Genomic DNA, 20574 nt, shown 5'->3' with positions numbered 1-20574 from the left:
ATATTAGACTGTTGGAAAATGATACTGGAGAGGGTGTAAAGGGGACAAAGAAATGGCAGAAGAACTAAGTATTTTGGGTCAGTCTTCACTGTGAAAAACACCAGAAATATGCCAGAAATTAAGTGTCAGGGGGCAGTAGTGAGTGTGGTTGCCATTACTATGGAGTTGGTGCTTGAGAAGTTGAAACGATCTGAACGCTGGTAAGTCACTTGGGCTAGTTGAATGATGCTCCAGGGTTCTGAAGGAGATCGCTGTAGAGATTCTGGAGACATTAATCGTGATCTTTCAAGAATCACTAGATTCTATAATGCTGGAAAATTGCAAATGTCATTCCACTCTTTAAGAAGGGAAGGAGGCAGAAGAAAGGAAATTATAGGCCAGTTAGCCAGACTTCAGTGGTTGGGATGATCACAGAGCCCTTTATTAAGGATGAGTTTTCAGGGTACTTGGAGACGCTTGATAAAATAGGCCAATGTCAATATGGTTTGCTTAAGGGGAAATCTTGCTTGACCAATCTGTTGGAATGATTTAAGGAAATAACAGGCTCAGATGCAACAGTCTTGTTGCACTCTTGTTCCCCCCACCCTGGAACATCTGTCAGTTAAGTGCCGACTATTCTGCATATCAGGAGAGATCTTCATCTTCCCGACTGTTGTTTACATACCAGCAAAGGCTTGCATTAAATAGGCATTCGATATACTTGAATGCAGCCATCAGCAAACAAGAAACAGCCAATCGCAACACCTTCAAGTAATAATCGGAAACTTCAGTTGGGCTTGTATGAAGAAAGCTCAACCCAATTATCGTCAACATATAACCTGCAGCACCAGGGTCCCAACACACTTCACCACTGCTATACTATGATTAGGAATGTCTACCGCTTCATGCCCAGACTGCATTTCGGGAAATCTAATCACTTGGCTGTCCTCCTCCTACCTGCATACAGGCAGAAGTTAAAGAGCAAGGCTCTAGGGATAAAGGACAACAAAGAGGTGGTCATTGAAGTTGTACAAAATCTGGCTGAGTTATACCATAATGACAAACTCTCACTCAGATTCAGGAAGACCAAAGAACTGATTACTGATTCAGGAGGAGAAAACCAGAGGTCAATGAGCCAGTCCTCATTGGGGGATCAGAGGTGGAGGTCAGCAACTTCAAATTCCTCTGAATTATCATCTCAGATGAACTGTCCTGGGTCTAGCACAGATGTGTCATTAGAAAAAAACACAACAGTGCCTCTACTTCCTTAGCAGTTTGCAAAGCTTCGGCATGACATCTAAAACTTTAACACACTTCTATAGATATATGATGGAGAGCATATTGACTGGTTGCGTCACAACCGGGTATGGAAACACCAGTGCCTTGAATGGAAAATCCTACGAAAAGTAGTGGATACAGCCCAGTCCATCACCGGTGAAGTCCTGCCCACCATTTTTCATATCCACAAGAAGTGCTGTTGCAGAAACGACTTCCATTTTCAAAGACCCACACCACAAAGGCCATGTTCCCTCCTTGCTGCTGCCATCAGGAAGAAGCTACAGGAGTCTCAGGACACACTACCAGGTTCAGGAACAGTTATTACCCCTCAAACAACAGGCTCTTGAACCTGACGGGATCATTTCACTTAACTTCATTTGCCTTTATAAGTGAACTATCGGGTATGGTCTTTCATTGATTCTAATGTGTTTCTTGGATTTACTGTGTGTGCCAGGGTTGCATATAGTGCCATATATGTACTTTGATGTCTATCAAATGCAGAAAAAAGGAAATTAGATAGATAGATAGATAGATAGATAGATAGATAGATAGATACTTTATTCATCCCCATGGGGAAATTCAACTTTTTTCCAATGTCCCATACACTTGTTGTAGCAAAACTAATTACATACAATACTTAACTCAGTAAAAAAATATGATATGCATCTAAATCACTATCTCAAAAAGCATTAATAATAGCTTTTAAAAAGTTCTTAAGTCCTGGCGGTAGAATTGTAAAGCCTAATGGCATTGGGGAGTATTGACCTCTTCATCCTGTCTGAGGAGCATTGCATCGATAGTAACCTGTCGCTGAAACTGTCTGAGGAGCAGTTAGTCCGATTTCAAAGGTTGGGAAGACGTTGGAGTCAATTAGGAATGTGGTTTCATGGTATTTGGAGGCTCATGATAAAATAGGCCAAAGTTAGCATAGTTTCCTTATGGGCAAATCTTTCCTGAAAAATCTATTGGAATTCTTTGAAGACATAGAAAGCAGTATACACTAAGGGGAACTGTTGGATGCTGTGTACTTGGATTTTCAGATCTTTGACAAGGTCCCACACATGAAGCTACTTAACAACAGCCCATGGTATTACAGGAAAAATACAAGCTGGATAGAGCATTGGCTGATTGGCAGGAGGCAAAGAGTGAGAATAAAGGTAGCCTTATCTGGTTGGCTGTTGGTGACTAGTGGTCCACAGGGCTCTGTGTTGGGACCACTTCTGTTTCCAATATACGTTGATAATTTGGATAAAGGAATTGATGGTTTTGTGGCTTAGTTTGTGGAGACAGGTAGATGGGCAGGTAGTATTGTGAAGCAGATGGGCTCAGAAGAACAAACAGATTAGGAGAAAGGGGAGAGAAGTGGCAGATGGAATGCAGGACTGGGAAGTGTATGGTCTTGCACTTTGGGAAAAGAGATAAAAGGGTAGTCTATTTTCTAACTAGAAAGAAAATTCAAAAACCTGATCTGAAAGGGACTTGAGAGTGCAGGATTCCCTGAAGAGCAATTTGCTGGTTAAGTCTGTGGTGAGGAAGGCAAATGCAATATTAGCACTCATTTTGAGAGAATTAGAATATTAAAGCAAGTAAGTAATGGTCAGACTTTTTAAGGTGCAGGTGAGGCTTTATTTGGTCTATAGTGAGCAGTTTTGGGTCCCTTATCTAAGAAAGGATGTGATGACATTGGACAGGGTTCAAACAAATCTATGAAAATAATTCTGGGATTGAAGGGCTTATCATATGAGGTGCGTTTGATGGTTCTGGGACTGTACTTACAGGAATTCAGAAGAATGAGGGGGAGATCTCATTGAAACCTATTGAATGTTGAAAGGCCTCAATAAAGTGGAGGTAGGGAAGATGCTTCCTGTGGAGTCTAAGACCAGAGGACACAGGCTCTGAATAGAGGGATGTCCATTTAGAACTAAGATGAGAAGGAATTTCTTTAGCCAAAGAGTGGTGAATCTGTGGGATTTGTTGCCAGTGGCCAAATCTTTGTGTATATTTAAGGCAGAGGTTGATAGATCTTTGATTAGTCAGGACATGAAGGGATATGGGGAGAATGCAGGAGATTGGAACAGAGAGGGAAATGGATCAGCTATGATGAAATGTTGGAGCAGTCAATGGGCCAAATGGCCTAACACTGCTCCTATATCTTATGGTCTTATGAACATGAATGTCAAGTTCTGATAGCAAATGATCCCAAGGGACCATTTATATCAAAACATAATGGGAGGGGTAGAAGCAGATCAGATAAAGTAGTGCCTGAGAACAAAGACACAAAGGAAAAAAGAAAAAAAACTATTTTTTTTTTGTAGATGGCTCATCAGTACCGGATGGTGAGAGGAGAACTGGGTATGGAACCTATGTAGAGGATGAATATGGCCAGGACCTAACACCATGAGTATACAGGCAGAATTGGCAACTGTAGTATATGTGGTTAACCACCCAGAACGTCTTCCACCCGGGTCAGTCATACACTCCGATAGTATGTACGCTTATAATAACCTTACAAAACATTTGCCTCTGTGGGAAGCAAAAGGGTTAATTTCAGCTGACAGGAAGCCCCTTTATTCTGCTGCTCTATTGCAGTATATATTTAAAGATGCAAAAGGAAAAGAATACAGAGTCAGAGAGGTGAAAGCCCACTCTAAATTATCCTGAGGGGAACAGAAAGGCAGATGAATCAGCGAAGCAGGAATGGCAGCCCCAGATTGGGGAGATGAGAAGGCAGAAGGAACACCAGGTTATGGTAATGGATTTAATAGAGGAGCAGAAGGAAGATAAAGAATATTTTAAAATGATAGAAGGAGCAGGATCGGAAATATGCGAAGAGCACAAGCGAGTGCATGATAGTCCTATGTGAAGGTAAGTTCCAGAGGCAGGAAGACACCAGATGATCACTGGTATCATGATCTATGGATACACCTGGAAGCTGTAAGTACCATTGAGAAAATAAAGGAGGAATGCTGGTGGTTTAGGATGAAGGATGATGTGGAGCACTGTGTCAAGAATTGCTTTATCTGTGCACATCATAAACCTGATAGAAATGTGAAGAAAGGAGCCCTCCAACACACCAGGCCAGGGGAAGGGCGTTTGCCAATAGATTACATTGGACCCCCTGGCCACCCACCACAGCAGGGTACAAATATATTCTTGCAGTGGTAGATACTTTCACCAAGTGAAAGAAAGGTTTCCTGACTAAGACAAACATGGACAAAGCCACTGCAGAAATCTTATTGGAAAACTTGTTTATTCACTGGGAATTACCTCGGAGCATAGAATCGGATCAGGGCACACATTTGACAGCCCAGACAATGCAAGATGACTTGACACTTTTTTTATTCCTGATAGTTCACAATCTAATGGAATTGTGGAAAGGATGAATCAAACCAGAAAAAAAATCACCAAATGGTGCAATAACATGGAAAAACGTGGCAGGTAGTTTTGCCTTAAGGAATACAATGCATCATCAACAGGTTACACCTCTAATAAACTCATGACTGAGAGATTTAAGATAATTGGAGTTGTTAGGATTAAGATTTGTCAGAACCCAGAATTGATGGGATTGTGTCTGAGAAGTGTGTACATTTGGAAGAGACAGTGAAGGAGGCCAATTATGTGGCAGCCTATCAAAGAAAGAAACAACAGAATAAAGCCTACTTTGACTCAAGAGTCAGGGCAAAGAGTGATGAGAATACACCAACCCACCTCAATTTTAAATCCAGACAAAGCAAGTCCATCAAGGTACAGGGTACTGATTTCTCCTGATAGACATGGATGGTATCGAACCAACCAGTTGAAATTGATGGTGGAGAAATAGGAATGGTGTAATCTTCAGCACGTAACAATTGATATACATGCTGGTACTGTTTTCGGAGACTTGACAATTGATGTACGTGGCAGAGCTGATTTGGATGTTTGATGTTGGAACACCTGTTTGAAGGAAGTAGTGATGGATCTGACAAAGAGGGAGCTTTTCTGTTCCTTCCTCCTGTGAATCAGGGGTTTTGTCAAGAAAATAAAGAAAAGGGAAAATAAATGAAGAAAGATGAATGACTTGAGTCCAAAGACAATTGGAAGCCTGGATTGTAAGGGCTAGAAAAACAGATAGAAAATATGGATTTAAAATAATTTAAGATTGAAACTGAAAATAAGAGTAGAAAGTACCCTTTTGTGTTACAGGTTTAATCGGACATTAAGAGAATAATGCATTTTGTTGTGATGGAATTAACCATGACTGGGGCCATTGTACTCCAGAACCACGGCAGTAGACAAATGGATCAACAATGATGTTGTCACTTGGAGAATATTCAGAGATCAAAAACAATTTTTCTCAATGGACACGAGTAATACAGGCTAATAAAGGAGAAATAGAGGACTCAAATTTGTATTATGCTCAGGTAGATGGTTTGATGTGTGTGGACAAAACCTTAGCTATTCTAGAAGTTACAAAGGTACAGTTCTTATCCAATAAAATTGTAGAGGTGACATTATCAAGTATGCCAGAGGGAATAATCATTTGTCAGTTCTCAGGTCTGATTGAGAGAACAACCTTCAGGTGACGAGGGTCATGGTAAGATTACAGTTCTCAGATACTCATGTGAATATTGAGTGGAGCAGTGATTGATACAAGAGGTAAATCGATTGGGATGGCCATACCAAGCATTTCTCAAAGGTTGCTTCCATCATTATAAACTGTCCACAGGAGGATCTGGTACATGGGGAGAGGAGAATGGAAAGGGAACTAAGGAACATAGGTAGAGTTTCTGTCAGGACCTCGGCCCTTTCAGAGTTTTCAAAACTACTAGAAAACTGACCATTCCAGAACCTCAAAACCACACAAGAGCCTAAATGTAGTGAGACCCAGCATAACACAAAGGGGGTAGGATTAGTGTTAGAAGATGTGGGGAAATTTCTCACTTGGGTACCAGGATACCAGCAGAAGCAGGCAATTTTTAATCTAACTGAAGTAATGGTGCTCACCTACAATGAGACAATTATTGCTCATTTTCTTGGGAGTCAACCTCACATAAGTGAGTTTAAACCAGTTAAAAAGAGAAGGAAGAGAGGACTACTGGAATTAGTGGGAGCAAATTATACATTGGGACAACCACGGTCAATTCCCTGAATGTAACAGAATGAGAAAACCAGAATATCAGATTGACAGTATTGTTAGGAAGGCATATGGTGTGATGCCCTTCATCAACAATGGGATTGAGTTCAAGAGCTGTGAGGTAATGTTACAGCTATGTAAGACCTTAGTTAGACCCCACTTGGAGTACTGTGTCCAGATCTGGTCACCTCACTACAGGAAGGATGTGGATACCACAAAAAGAATGCAGAGGCTATTTACAGGGATGTTCCCTGGATTGGAGAGCGTGTCTAGTAAGAATAGGTTGAGTGAACTTAGCCCTTTCTTCTTGGAGCATTGGAGGATGAGAGGTGACCTGATAGAGGTGTATAAGATGATGAGAGGCATTGATTTTATGGATTATCAAAGGCTTTCCCAGAGCTGAAATGGCTAACGTAAGGGGGCATTTTTTAAGGTACAAGGGGTTTGTCAAAGGTAAGTTTTTCCACACAGAGAGTAGTGGGTGTGTGGAATGCACTGTCAGTGACAGTGGTAGAAGTGGATACAATAGGGTTTTTTAAGAGTCTCTTAGATAGATACATGGAGCTTAGAAATATATAGAGGGCTATGTGGTAGGGCAATTCTAGGTAGTTTCTAAAGTAGGTTACATGGTTGACACAACATTGTGGGCTGAAGGGCCTGTAATGTGCTGTAAATTTCTGTGTTCTATGTTCTAGTCCCCTCAGCAGAAAATGTGGGATATTACTGGAGGAAATTATCAAGATCAGATACAAACTAATCAAGTCGGTCATGGCATATCCAACTAACTCTGGATACCCTTAAATTTCAGATGCCCCTTCAAGATGCAATGAATCAGATTATTTACCGCACTGACCTCATTTTTAAGGTATAAAACTGACATCTGTGCTACACATGCAAACTGGTTGCATACCATGATTGACACAAATTTATTACAACGATGCTCATCAAGTACCAAATTGGGTCTTAGATGAGCAACTAAAAGAATGGAAATAATTTAACCTACCCCACAAAAAGGGTTCACAATATGGGCAAATATCATGACAAGGCTTGGATATTCTTATGTGACCTGCCAGCACATGCTACAGTTATGAATGGTACTGGAAAAGAGAGAGATCTATCAGATTACTACCAAGGATGAGACCACTGGGGTTGCCAATAGTATAAGGATTACCCCTTAGTAATAATGATCAGAGAGAATCTGTATTTACTGGCAAGTACCTTTATTGTCTCAATTAAAAAGTACATGAATTTACACAACCAAATACCTGTGTGCACACCTACTACGTTTCCTTGACCTGCCCCCGTCATGATCAATCAAAGAATTTAGAAGGTAATATCCAGGAAAGGGGTTTACGTTGGTCATGTGTTCTTTGTGGTACCACTCCAGTTTCCATGTGTCCGTAGGGTCCTCCACATCCACAATATTTGGTCTCTGCAGAGTTGTCACTCCTTTGCATTCGAAGCTCCTTACTTTTAAAAAAACACTTCATATTAGTTCAAATGTTGCAGTTCCATCCCATCACCTTATTGGCTCTGGTCCAGGGTACAACCAGCATTATTCTATGGTCTTTGCCCTCAGCCCTGTGGCTTTTGTTCTTTTCAACTCTTGACTGGTGGAAAGCAGTCAAACCAGGTGATCCAGACACTGAGCCTTCTGCCCGCCTGTCACTTTACATAATACATAGCTACTTGTCTGAGAATAGTCGCAGGTTAGCAGGTCATCAGCTGAGACTCCTTGTGTCCACATTCAATTGGTCTGATTAAGTTACCACAGAGCAAGAATCAGTTCATTAAACAGTTTACAAAATGGAGGCTGCAAGGACAATCTCACAAAATGGCCACCTCCAACCCTGTTCTCTGATTTTCAACTCTTTCTGACCAAAACCCAGAAGAAATGACAAGAAGCAACTTACTGTATGAATTGTGGTTTCAGTATTTAAGAAAACTGTTTATTGTCTATTTTGTCTGTAAGTAATGAGTCTTTTTTGCTGTCTGCATTGGTGAGACATACATATTCCAGAGCGACAGCGGCCTTGAGTTATACCAAGGGATGGAAACAGTGTCTTTTGGAAAGTCACAAAGTTGTTACTGCGAGCATGAATTTAGATCTGACAATTGGAGGATCAACTTTGTCTCAGCCAGCAAGGTAATGAAGGAGACCCTCACGATCAATCTTTGTGGGACTATGTTGCTACCAAATTTCCACTGATTCCTCACTTGACTGCAGACAAGTTGTGGAGGAGGCAATGATCCATCAATGGAATAAACACACAGAGTAATTAAGAAACACGCTGACACAGCAAATGAAATATTGAGTGAAGCTGCTCTCTAGCCATCATTTTGTGACCTGGTTTTGCCTGACTCAGTCAGTATGTTAAAGTAGACACAATGATATTCCAAGTAATCTTCTGGAATAGAGTCATTTCAAATAAGAAGTTATTTGTAAGGTGCTCTTTGGTATGATATAACATGCAGGTTTGTGAATTGTGGGGTCAGTGTCTACCATGAGTGATTCAAGCTGGTTACTGGTTTAGTAACTGTATTAGAACAAGGAGACATAAATTATCAATATTACTTGCAGAAGAGAGCAATAACTGGATGCTGGCTTGGACCAGAGCCAATAAGGTGATACAAGCCAGTAAGATTCCCTCAAGCCAACGAAATTGAATTGCACAATTTGAATTGGTATGATAAGTGAATAAAAATAAGAGGCTTCGAATGCGAGACAGCGATAACTCTGAATAATAACCATCGCAGTTACGGGTATGAGCAACACCATGCCGGACATGTAGAGACTGGATTGGGAAAAAGAGGAATGCCTGACCAGCGTAGACTGCTTTACCAGCTATAACCTTTTCTATTCTTTGACAATTCACATGCTTGTTAGTTGAGACGATAAAAGTACTCATCAGTAAATAAAGATTCTTTCTATGCCCAAATGGTTATTGATACTATGAGATAACCCCTGTTAACAGAACTTTGAATAAATTATCAGTACAGAAGAAGTTAACCAATGGAAGAGCATGACCTTTCATGGAAGATATCCCCATGATCTGAGCATACTACAGGTTGACAGGGAAGTATTGAACTCCTGGCTCAAAGTGGGAGACCTCTTCCCAGAAACAGAGGGGTTCCTTGTGGAAATACAGGACCAGGTGACTAACACAAAAAAATTACCTAAAATACATAATTAAAGATCAACAAATTCCAGACGATAAATGCAGAATATGCCAAGAGAAACCAGAAACAATTGAACACATTACAGGATCCTGCAGTTTCACTCAATCTGATTACAATCAAGTGGCAATCATCATTCACCAAAATCTTGCTTTAAAATACAAACTCATAAAACACACCATATCTAACTATAAATACAAACCTGATCCAGTTTTAGAGTCAGAAGCCTACAAATTATATTATGACCAAACTATTATTACAGATAGGACAATTCATAATAACCAGTCGGATATAGAAGCAGTGAAAATTACCCATAAAGTTGAGATGGACAGGGAATATGGAGGTTAACTAACAAAGTCATTCTTACTTGGTCCAGAGATTTAATGGACGAGAACATGTCAGGCATAACTGTGGTCAGTTCGTCTTCTTCTTCAGTCTGCAGAACCATGCAGGAAACACAAGGGAGAACTCTTCACCACAGATGGTGACTATTTGGAACCCATCTCCACAGGGACAGTGAGAGGTGAACAGCAGGGATGGATTTGAAAGGATGGCTGGGGAACAGAAACACTGGCAGAGTTGACTCCCTACTCTATACAGGGTGTGTTGTAGAATCACTTGGCACCGGAGACAGAGTTTAAAATAGAAATGATTTTTTTAAATCACAGATGCAGAATAGTAAACTCCAGTCCCATTAAAGGTGAACATCAGCAGAAGAAACTCCTCCCATGCCCAGTGACCAGGGTGCAGAACTGGGTGTGATGAGCAGCAGTAATAATTGCAGAGTTGAACACCAACAGTCACTTTTGAACTTGCATCTGGATTCAGCAACTGTGATGGTTAAACATCCAGTAAGCAGCTTATTTCAACTTTATCCCCAGTGTGAATTCGGTAGTGCACCACAAGGTCGGATGACTGAGTGAATCCCTTCCCACAGTCTGAGCAGGTGAATGGCCTCTCCCCAGTGTGAACTCGCTGATGTACCTTCAGTTGAGATGACTGAGCAAATCCCTTCCCACACACAGCACAAGTGAATGGCCTCTCACCAGTGTGAACTCGCTGATGTACCTTCAGATCAGATGACTGAGAGAATCCTTTCCCACAGTATGAGCAGGTGAATGGCCTCTCCCCAGTGTGAATGCGCTGATGTACATTCAGTTGAAATGACCGAGCGAATCCCCTCCCACACACAGAACAAGTAAACGGCTTCTCACCAGTGTGAATTGACTGGTGAGTCTGGAGGCTGGATGACTGACTGAATCCTTTCCCACAGTCTGAGCAGGTGAATGGCCTCTCCCCAGTGTGAACTGACTGGTGTATTTGTAGGTGGGATGACCGAGTGAATCCCTTCCCACAGTCTAAGCAGGTGAACGGCCTCTCCCCAGTGTGAACTCGCTGATGTACCTTCAGCTGAAATGACTGAGAGAATTCTTTCCCACAGTCTGAGCAGGTGAACGGCCTCTCCCCAGTGTGAACTGACTGGTGTCTTAGTAGACTGGAAGACTGAGTGAATCCCTTCCCACACACCAAACAGATGAATGGCCTCTCCCCAGTGTGAACACGCTGATGCACCATCAGTTGAGATGACGAAGTGAAACCCTTCCCACACACAGAACAGGTGAATGGCCTCTCCCCAGTGTGAACTGTCTGGTGTATCTCCAGGTGGGATGACTGAGTGAATCCCTCCCCACAGTCTGAGCAGCTGAATGGCCTCTCCCCAGTGTGAACTGACTGGTGTTTCTGTAGATGAGGTAACCGAGTGAATTCCTTCCCACAGTCTGAGCAGGTGAACGACCTCTTTCCTCTGTGAACTCGCTGATGTACCTTCAGGTGAGATGATTGCGCAAATCCCTTCCCACACACAGAACAGGTGAACGGCCTCTCCCCAGTGTGAATTCGCTGATGTACCGTCAATTGAGATGACGAAGTGAATCCCTTCCCACACACAGAACAGGTGAAAGGCCTCTCCCCAGTGTGAACTGACTGGTGTATCTGAAGGTGTGATGACTGCGTGAATCCCTTACCACAGTCTGGGCAGGTGAACGGCCTCTCCCCAGTGTGAACTCGCTGATGGACCTTCAGTTGAAATGACTGAGAGAATTCCTTCCCACATTCTGAGCAGGTGAATGGCCTCTCTCCAGTGTGAACTGACCGGTGTCTCTGGAGGCTGACCGACTGAGTGAATCCCTTCCCACACAGAGAACACGTGAATGGCCTCTCTCCAGTGTGAACTCGCTGATGTACCTTCAGTTGAGATGATGAAGCAAATCCCTTCCCACACACAGAACAGGGAAATGGCCTCTCCCCAGTGTGAACTGACTGGTGTGTCTGCAAGCTGGATAACCGAGTAAATCCCTTCCCACACAAAGAACAGGTGAATGGCCTCTCTCCTGTGTGAACTGACTGGTGTCTCTGTAGGTTAGATGAGTAAGTGAATCCTTTCCCACAGTCTGAGCAGGTGAACGGCCTCTCCCCAGTGTGAACTGACTGGTGTGCCAGCAGGTTAGATGACTGAGTGAATCCCTTCCCACAGTCTGAGCAGGTGAACAGCATCTCCCCAGTGTGAACTGACTGGTGTGACTACAGTGCGTCACAAGGTTGGATGACTGAGTGAATCCCGTCCCACACAGAGAACAGGTGAACAGCGTTCCCCCCCCCCCCCCCACTGTGAACTCACAGATGTACCTTCAGTTGAGATGATCGAGCAAATCCCTTCCCACAGTATAAGCAAGTGAATGGCCTCTCCTCAGTATGAACTCGCTGGTGTTTCTGCAGGTGGGATGAGTGAGTGAATCCTTTCCCACAGTTCCCTCTCAACTGTCTGACAACGTCTCAAGTCAGATGTCAGACATAGTGAATCCCTCGCACAATCATTGCAGTTGAAGAGCTTCTCTCTAATGAACAAATGCTGGTGTGCTCTCAGTACCCAGTTCCAGTGGATTTCACTGAGTTACAACAGAAAACTTCATTTCAGACACAAAGCACGTTTCCAGCTGGGATGAGATACATCTTCATCTCCAGGGATCAACAACAGACATATCAGTGTTACACAGGAACTATCTGGGCAGAGACAGCAACGCTGATGTGTTCTTGTGTTGGGATTCTTGTTCACAAATTCCTTGCCATTTCCAATCTGTAAAAAGATTTACGAAAGACATCAATAGGTAAAGGACAACATTTCAGATGAGATAATTTGGATGGTGAGCTCTGACATCACACTGTAACAGTAAGTTTCAACCCAGGTTGGGAGAAGAAGTCATCTTCCAACTGGGCACAGATCAAGCAATGGGACTGACCATCAAATTCTCTGACAGTCTTCCTATCTGTATAAGAATGGGACATTTCTACCCATCTTCAGTCTGTGACTTTGCTCAGTTTGACTCTCTCCAATGGTATAATTTACTGTGCCCTCTGAGCTGTGTGACCAAACAGTAACTGAAATGCTCTCATGTAGAAAGCCTTTGCTGCTGTACAGCTGGAATTTTCTTTTTTATAATGCAAGTGCTGCACAGTTTTCAGGCTGTATACAAATTTCCTGCACAGCAGTAAAAGAAAAGCAGAAGGAACATTGGTATCATTTCAAGTTTTGGCCATGTCCCAAAGTGCTACAAAGAGCACAGGATATTACATGGCTGATCCTGGAGACTTTCTGATCACTACTGTGAAAGACGGTGGTGAACTCAGCGATGGCAATGCCAATGAATATGAAGGGGAGGGCAGTAATCTTCCACATCGGAGAGAGACACTAGTGTTACGAATGATGAACAACTCTGATGGGCAGAAGGGTACAGAATCGCCAATGCCCCCCCCTCCCCTTTGGAGAATCGCAAATCGCTACTATTTCGATGCTGTTATCAAGGAAGTAAGAGAGACAAAAGGGACTCTGCCAGGGCAGTTGTTATTGATAACAGCTCATGAAAGTTAATGAGAGAGAGAGACAGCTAAGGTGGAATGTCTTCTCCTAACAAAAAAGGGAACGGAACCACTGATTACAGCTATTGTCTTTTGGAGAAGGATTGTGTACTTGGTACTGTTCTATTCATTGAAACCCCTCAGGGGGCAACCAGAGTGGGCTGGTTTGATGGGTTACATCACCCTAACCTGATTGACACCTGAGACCCCATGAGTGGGGATAAAAGTAAGGTCTGGGGTAACACCCCTCAGATGCACCAGGAGAAATGCTAGTGAGCATCAGAACCCCCACGAGACAGGGTGGGAGACCGGAGACCGAACGAAGGGTCGGTAAATTTTAACTCACAGTGTTTTTGTAGCGAGACCGGTGGGGGCTTGTGTGTGTGTCCACCCTTGTCTGGGTGACGAGTCCACCACGGAAGGATGGTCTAGCTAAAGGACGGAGGGGTCATACGTGAATGGCCACAACAACAACGCATCGACGGATCAAAATCGTAAAGGAAGGTTGGCGAGATAATAGCTATTACTGTTCGCATGTTCTCTCTCTCTCTCTCTCCAACAATTGAAACACCGTGACCAACAACTACCGCGGCCTGCATGAACTGAACTTTATGTTTCCATCTGACAATTCATTATCCCCTAGACAACGATAGAGCTTGTTTCATTAGTGATTATTATTATACCCGCACTTTTAAGTTTAGTATTGCTAACGTATCTTCTCTGTATATTCGCATTGATATTATTTTGTATATTTTTGCTAATAAATATTGTTGAAAATAGTAACACCAGACTCCAACGGACACTTCTATCTTTGCTGGTAAGACACCCAGTTACGGAGTTCGTAACAAATTGGGGCCTCGTCTCGAGATTTGATACCAAATTTGAGGGCCAGTGAATCGGGCTATAAGTCCAGACTTTGATCTGGTTGCATGGGTAACCAGACGGGAAACCAGCAAAGATGGACGTAGATGAATTTACACAAAACCCGACTTTGAAGGCGCTAGAGGATGCCACAAAGACGGACTTGGTAAATATTGCGAAAGGATTAAATCTCACAGAGGTGAAGTCGTCAATGAAAAAGTGGGAGATGCGGAGGGCCATAACTCAGTATTATATTGAGAAGGATGTGTTTTCGGCTGAGGCATTGGAACATATCCCTGAAAGGGTACCAGCTATTGGGACGGGTCAGGTAGAGTTGGAAAAATTGAGGCTGGACACGGAACAGAAGAAAAGGGAGTATGAGCTCCAGCTAAAGGAGTTAGAGGCGAAAAGGGAGTATGAGCTCCAGCTAAAGGAGTTAGAGGTGAAAAGGGAGTATGAGCTCCAGCTAAAGGAGTTAGAGGCGAAAAGGGAGTATGAGCTCCAGCTAAAGGAGTTAGAGGTGAAAAGGGAGAAGGAAAGAGCTGAAAAGCAGAGGGAGCATGAATTTAGGTTAAAACAGCTGGAAGCAGAGAAAAAGGAGAAACAGAGGCAGCATGAGCTGGAAATGGAGAAGTTAAAGCAAGAGAGAAGAGTCCAAGGGGCAGACCGAGAGGAGAAGTTTAATGTTAGTAGGGAGTTTAGGTTAGTACCTCCGTTCGAGGAGACAGATGTTGATAGTTATTTCTTGCATTTTGAAAAGGTGGCAGTGAATCAGAAGTGGCCCAGAGATCAGTGGGTGGCGTTGTTACAAAGTGTGTTAAAAGGGAAGGCACAATGGGCATAATCGGCGTTGTCTGTGGAGAAGTCTGAGGATTATGAGGAGATAAAATAGGCCATCCTTCGGACATATGAGTTAATTCCTGAAGCATATAGACAAAAGTTCAGAGATTTAAAGAAAGTGTGGAATCAGACGTATGCAGAGTTTGCCTATGAGAACAGTGTGCTCTTGGATCGCTGGTGTGCAGCAGAAAAGGTGGAGGAGGATTTCCATCGTTTCGGAGAGTTAATTCTGATTGAGGAATTTAAAGGTTGTGTTCCGGATGATATCCGGACGTATTTGAACGAGAAGTTGAATAAGTCTATATCAGAATTTGCCAGGTTCGCAGATGAATATGCCCTAACCCACAAGACAAAGTTTTCCTCGAATAAGAGTTACCAGAAAGACCGTAGGAATTGCAGAGAAAGCCCGCCGGCTGAGGTAGAAATTAAGCCGGGAGCTAGTGGTAAAAGTAAGGAGGAAGAAAGGCAGGCTGGCAGGAGGGTTCCTGGCTTGACCTGTTTTAATTGTGGAAAGGCTGGTCATATTGCATCTAAGTGCTTTGCTCCGAGGAAGGAGACAGGAAAAGGGAACGCAGCAGTCCCTACAGGGTGTATTGTGTCGATCAGCAAATCGACGAGAAAGGCCCAGGTAGATAAAATACGAGAGGGGTGTGAGAAATTTATTTCAGAAGGGACTGTGTCTGTGAAAAAGGGAGAATCCCCAGTTCCAGTGAGCATCTGGAAAGATACTGGAGCTGAGCAGTCATTGATTCTCAGTAAGGTACTAGATTTTGGTCCTGAGACTGGAGAGGTAGTTTTGAAAGGCATAGGAAAAGGGACAGAAGCTGTACCTTTGCATGGGATCATTATAAATTGTGATCTGGTATTTGGACCAGTTGAAATAGGGGTACGGTCAGAATTCCCGAGAGACGGCGTGGACGTCCTTCTTGGTAATGATTTAGCAGGGGGTGAGGTGTGTTCAGCCGTGAAGCTGACGAGCCAGCCTGTGAGTGCTGAGGACCCGCCCCTAGGTTCCAAGATCTATCCCGCATGCGCAACCACTCGCAGCATGTCGAGAAAGGCAGCTGAGAAAGAGACCAGTTTAAATCAGTCCAGTGTCGATTTGGCTGAGACGTTTTTACCGACCCTGTACCAAGAGGGGTTAGGGGATGGTAAGACGGAGAATAGGGAGGTGAAAGAGAGTAAAGGAGAGGAGGTAGACCTACCCTTAGCCAAGAGGGAATTTATAGAGGCACGGAGTAAAGATGTGAAACAGATAAGGTAGTTAGAAGGTCCAGGGTTGGACATGGATGATCTGTCTGGCTTGACAGAACTGTTTGAAGAAGTTGAAAAATTTAAACGTGTTCCCGATAATGATATAAGGGCAGTCCTAGACGAAAAGGATGCCGTTACCTTGAAGGAGTCTGCTGGCTTAGCAGATGAAATTGTTTTAACCCGCAGGGTTGAGTTTACTCCAGATGGGAGTTGCCCAGAGAGTAACTGGGAGGATCAGAGGAATTTAGAATTTGAAAAGGGGACGGGTATTGAAAGCCTGGAAGAGGCAGATGTCCCATTTGAGTGTGTTCAAGATGTGGATGCACATGGTACTGAACCTAGTAATGAAACTCAGGAAAAGTCTGAGGTATCTGATTTAGTTGAAAAGGAATGCAGTCCTTTTGGGTCAGATGGACTTGGTTCAGTGAAGAAAGGGTTAACCTTGGTACCAGTGGGAAGTGAGAATTCTCAGTTGTTTGGGTTAGAAGGTGTGTTAAAAGTTAGTGAGGAGGTGGGAGCTGGTGATGTGAATATTATTATTGAAGGAGAAGGGAAAAGTGTAGTTCCTAAATTGAATAAAGAAAATTTAAAGTCTGGATTGGTTTCAGAAGCAGTAACCAGGCTGAAGGAACAATGGCTTGTTAACAAGGTGCCTGTGAATCAATTACAGTTTGTTTTGGAATTTAAAGGTAAACAACTTGCAGATGTTAAACTGAAAACTAATGGAATGAAGGGTCCTGAAGATAAAACTAATGACTTGCTTAAAAATAAAGAATTGTGTGGAAGTTCAGAAGATGGGCTAAGTTTGGAAAACATTGTTTATAAAATAACTCCTATGAAAGGAGTATGTGAAAGCCTATTCCACACTGGTGAGCAAGCTAACCACGTAAGAGTTAAATGGAAAAGAGGCAAAGGTTGACAAAATGCCACTTTAAATAACAGGGATCTGGTTTTGAGGGATTTCGACAAAGCATGTAAAGAATAAAGACAACACCATGGAAGATTGACTGTTGAGTTTAAAAGTAAAATGAAGATTAGTATTTGCATAAACTTTTGTAATGTACTACAGAATAATCACACATGTATTGGTTCACATTTTGTAATATATACTTAAGCTAAGATCACAACTCTTTAGTTTTGTTTTGCTGAAGAAAAGGAATAAAAATGGGTGGTTATTAAATTGGAGTCTGATGCTATAGGAATTTATTAAGGTACAAGATATTAAAGGAAGTGACAATGTAATCGCTAACTGTTTAGATGCTAAGTTAAATGTATATCTGTATTACTCTGTAGTTAAAAACTCTTTTGTATTGTGTTAGATTCTGTAATTCTGTAAGACTCTGTATTAGTTAATTTTCCCCTTTGGTGAAAATTCTTAGAAGGATGGGGGTGTTACGAATGATGAACAACTCTGATGAGCAGAAGGGTACAGAATCGCCAATGCCCACCCCCCTTTTGGAGAATCGCAAATCGCTACTATTTCAATGCTGTTATCAAGGAAGTAAGAGAGACACAGGACTCTGCCAGGGCAGTTGTTATTGATAACAGCTCATGAAAGTTAATGAGAGAGAGGCACAGCTAAGGTGGAATGTCTCCTCCTAACAAAAAAGGGAACGGAACCATTGATTACTGCTATTGTCTTTTGGAGAAGGATTGTGTACTTGGTACTGTTCTATTCATTGAAACCCCTCAGGGGGCAACCAGAGTGGGCTGGTTTGATCGGTTACATCACCCTAACCTGATTGACACCTGAGACCCCGTGAGTGGGGATAAAAGTGAGGTCTGGGGTAACACCCCTCAGATGCACCAGGAGAAATGCTGGTGAGCATCAGAACCCGCACGAGACAGGTTGGGAGACCGGAGACCGAACGAAGGGTCAGTAAATTTTAACTCACAGTGTTTTGTAGCGAGACCGGTGGGGGCTTGTGTGTGTGTCCACCCTTGTCTGGGTGACGAGTCCACCACGGAAGAACGGTCTAGCTAAAGGACGGAGGGGTCATACATGAATGGCCACAACAACAACGCATCGACGGATCAAAATCGTAAAGGAAGGTCGGCAAGATAATAGCTATTACTGTTCGCATGTTCTCTCTCTCTCTCTCTCTCTCCAACAATTGAAACACCGCGACCAACAACTACCGCGGCCTGCATGAACTGAACTTTATGTTTCCATCTGACAATTCATTATCCCCTAGACAACGATAGAGCTTGTTTCATTAGTGATTATTATTATACCCGCACTTTCAAGTTTAGTATTGCTAACGTATCTTCTCTGTATATTCGCAATGATATTATTTTGTATATTTTTGCTAATAAATATTGTTGAAAATAGTAACACCAGACTCCAATGGACACTTCTATCTTTGCTGGCAAGACACCCAGTTACGGGGTTCGTAACACTAGTGATGTGAAATCTACAGGTCACTTATGAAGGGAAAATCATGCTTGACTAATCTTCTGGAGTTTTTTGAGGATGTAACTGTGAAAATGGACAAGGGAGAGCCAGTGGATGTAGTGTACCTGGACTTCCAGAAAGCTTTTGATAAAGTCCCACATAGATTAGTGGGCAAAATTAGGGCACATGGTATTGGGGGCAGAGTTCTGACATGGATTGAAAATTGGCTGGCTGACAGGAAACAAAGAGTAGCGATTAACAGGTCCCTTTCGGAATGGCAGGCTGTGACCAGTGGGGTACCGCAAGGTTCGGTGCTGGGACCGCAGCTGGTTACAATATACATTAATGATTTAGATGAAGGGATTAAAAGTAACATTAGCAAATTTGCTGATGACACAAAGCTGGGTGGCAGTGTAAAATGTCAGGAGGATGTTATGAGAATGCAGGGTGACTTGGACAGGTTGGGTGAGTGGGCAAATGTATGGCAGATGCAGTTTAATGTGGATGAATGTGAGGTTATCCACTTTGGTGGCAAGAACAGGAAGGCAGATTATTATCTAAATGGAGTCAAGTTAGGAAAAGGGGAAGTACAACGAGATCTAGGTGTTCTTGTACATCAGTCAATGAAAGTAAGCATGCAGGTACAGCAGGCAGTGAAGAAAGCTAATGGCATGCTGGCTTTTATTACAAGAGGAATTGAGTATAGGAGTAAAGAGGTCCTTCTGCAGCTGTACAGGGCCCTGGTGAGACCCCACCTGGAGTATTGTGTGCAGTTTTGGTCTCCAAATTTGAGGAAGGACATTCTTGCTATTGAGGGAGTGCAGCGTAGGTTCACAAGGTTAATTCACGGAATGACGGGACTGTCATATGTTGAAAGATTGGAGCAACTGGGCTTGTATACACTGGAATTTAGAAGGATGAGAGGGCATCTGATTGAAACATATAAGATTATTAAGGGATTGGACACGCTGGAGGCAGGAAGCATGTTCCCGCTGATGGGTGAGTCCAGAACTAGAGGCCACAGTTTAAGAATAAGGGGTAGGCCATTTAGAACAGAGATGCAGAAAAACTTTTTCACCCAGAGAGTGGTGGATATGTGGAATGCTCTGCCCCAGAAGTCAGTGGAGGCCAAGTCTCTGGATGCATTCAAGAGAGAGTTAGATAGAGCTCTTATAGATAGCGGGGTCAAGGGATATGGGGAGAAGGCAGGAACGGGGCACTGATTGTGTATGATCAGCCATGATCACAGTGAATAGCGGTGCTGGCTAGAAGGGCCGAATGGCCTACTCCTGCCCCTACTGTCTATTATCTATACCCAGGCCAAAGGTGTTTGATATAATTATGTACCCAGAGAGAATTGGCAGAAAGGTCCAGAACAAGTAGAGATAGAATAAATATGTGTTCCCCCACCCCAAGAACCAAAGCTGATGTAAGCATTTTGATCTTTATTTTCGCGAGTTCCTAATGCCTGGATTTAGACGGCTGGAGCTCGGCAGTGTCTGAGAGACCCGCTCCCATTCCCTCAGCCGAAATCTCCCCGGGCCCGGGTACGGATCGTGGTCTGAGAGAGACGGGAAAGACCGGGACTACCCCGGAGTGCGGGACCACGGTGTATTCGGATCTCACAGCAACTGTCCCCCCGTCGGGGTGCGGACGCCGGTGATGGTGAAACTCCCGCCCGGAGCCCCGATCCTACCTGCCGCCGATTCCCCGGAGCCTGTGTCCGCTGAGCGCATGCGCGATATCCGGGGTTCGTCCGGTACCA

At 43.3% G+C, this 20574-nt stretch overlaps 1 protein-coding gene and 1 long non-coding RNA gene across 2 annotated transcripts; both read right to left on the bottom strand.

Moving 5' to 3' along the window:
• Window positions 1-1820: 1820 nt before the first annotated feature.
• On the bottom strand, window positions 1821-20556 carry LOC140730832 (uncharacterized). The gene is made up of 3 exons (XR_012099687.1): window positions 20506-20556; window positions 12233-12680; window positions 1821-7840 (listed from the first exon to the last, which is right to left on the bottom strand). It is a non-coding gene; the product is annotated as an uncharacterized lncRNA (long non-coding RNA).
• On the bottom strand, window positions 9934-12207 carry LOC140730820 (uncharacterized). Its single transcript, XM_073051764.1, has one exon. The coding sequence runs from the start codon at window positions 12098-12100 to the stop codon at window positions 10388-10390; it is 1713 nt and encodes a 570-aa protein (XP_072907865.1). The 5' UTR covers window positions 12101-12207; the 3' UTR covers window positions 9934-10387.
• Window positions 20557-20574: the final 18 nt, after the last annotated feature.

Source organism: Hemitrygon akajei, chromosome 7 (assembly GCF_048418815.1).
Source record: "Hemitrygon akajei chromosome 7, sHemAka1.3, whole genome shotgun sequence".
Classification (NCBI taxonomy): Eukaryota; Metazoa; Chordata; class Chondrichthyes; order Myliobatiformes; family Dasyatidae; genus Hemitrygon; species Hemitrygon akajei.
Note: the sequence above shows the minus strand (reverse complement) of the source record. Positions and strands in the feature narration are given on the sequence as shown.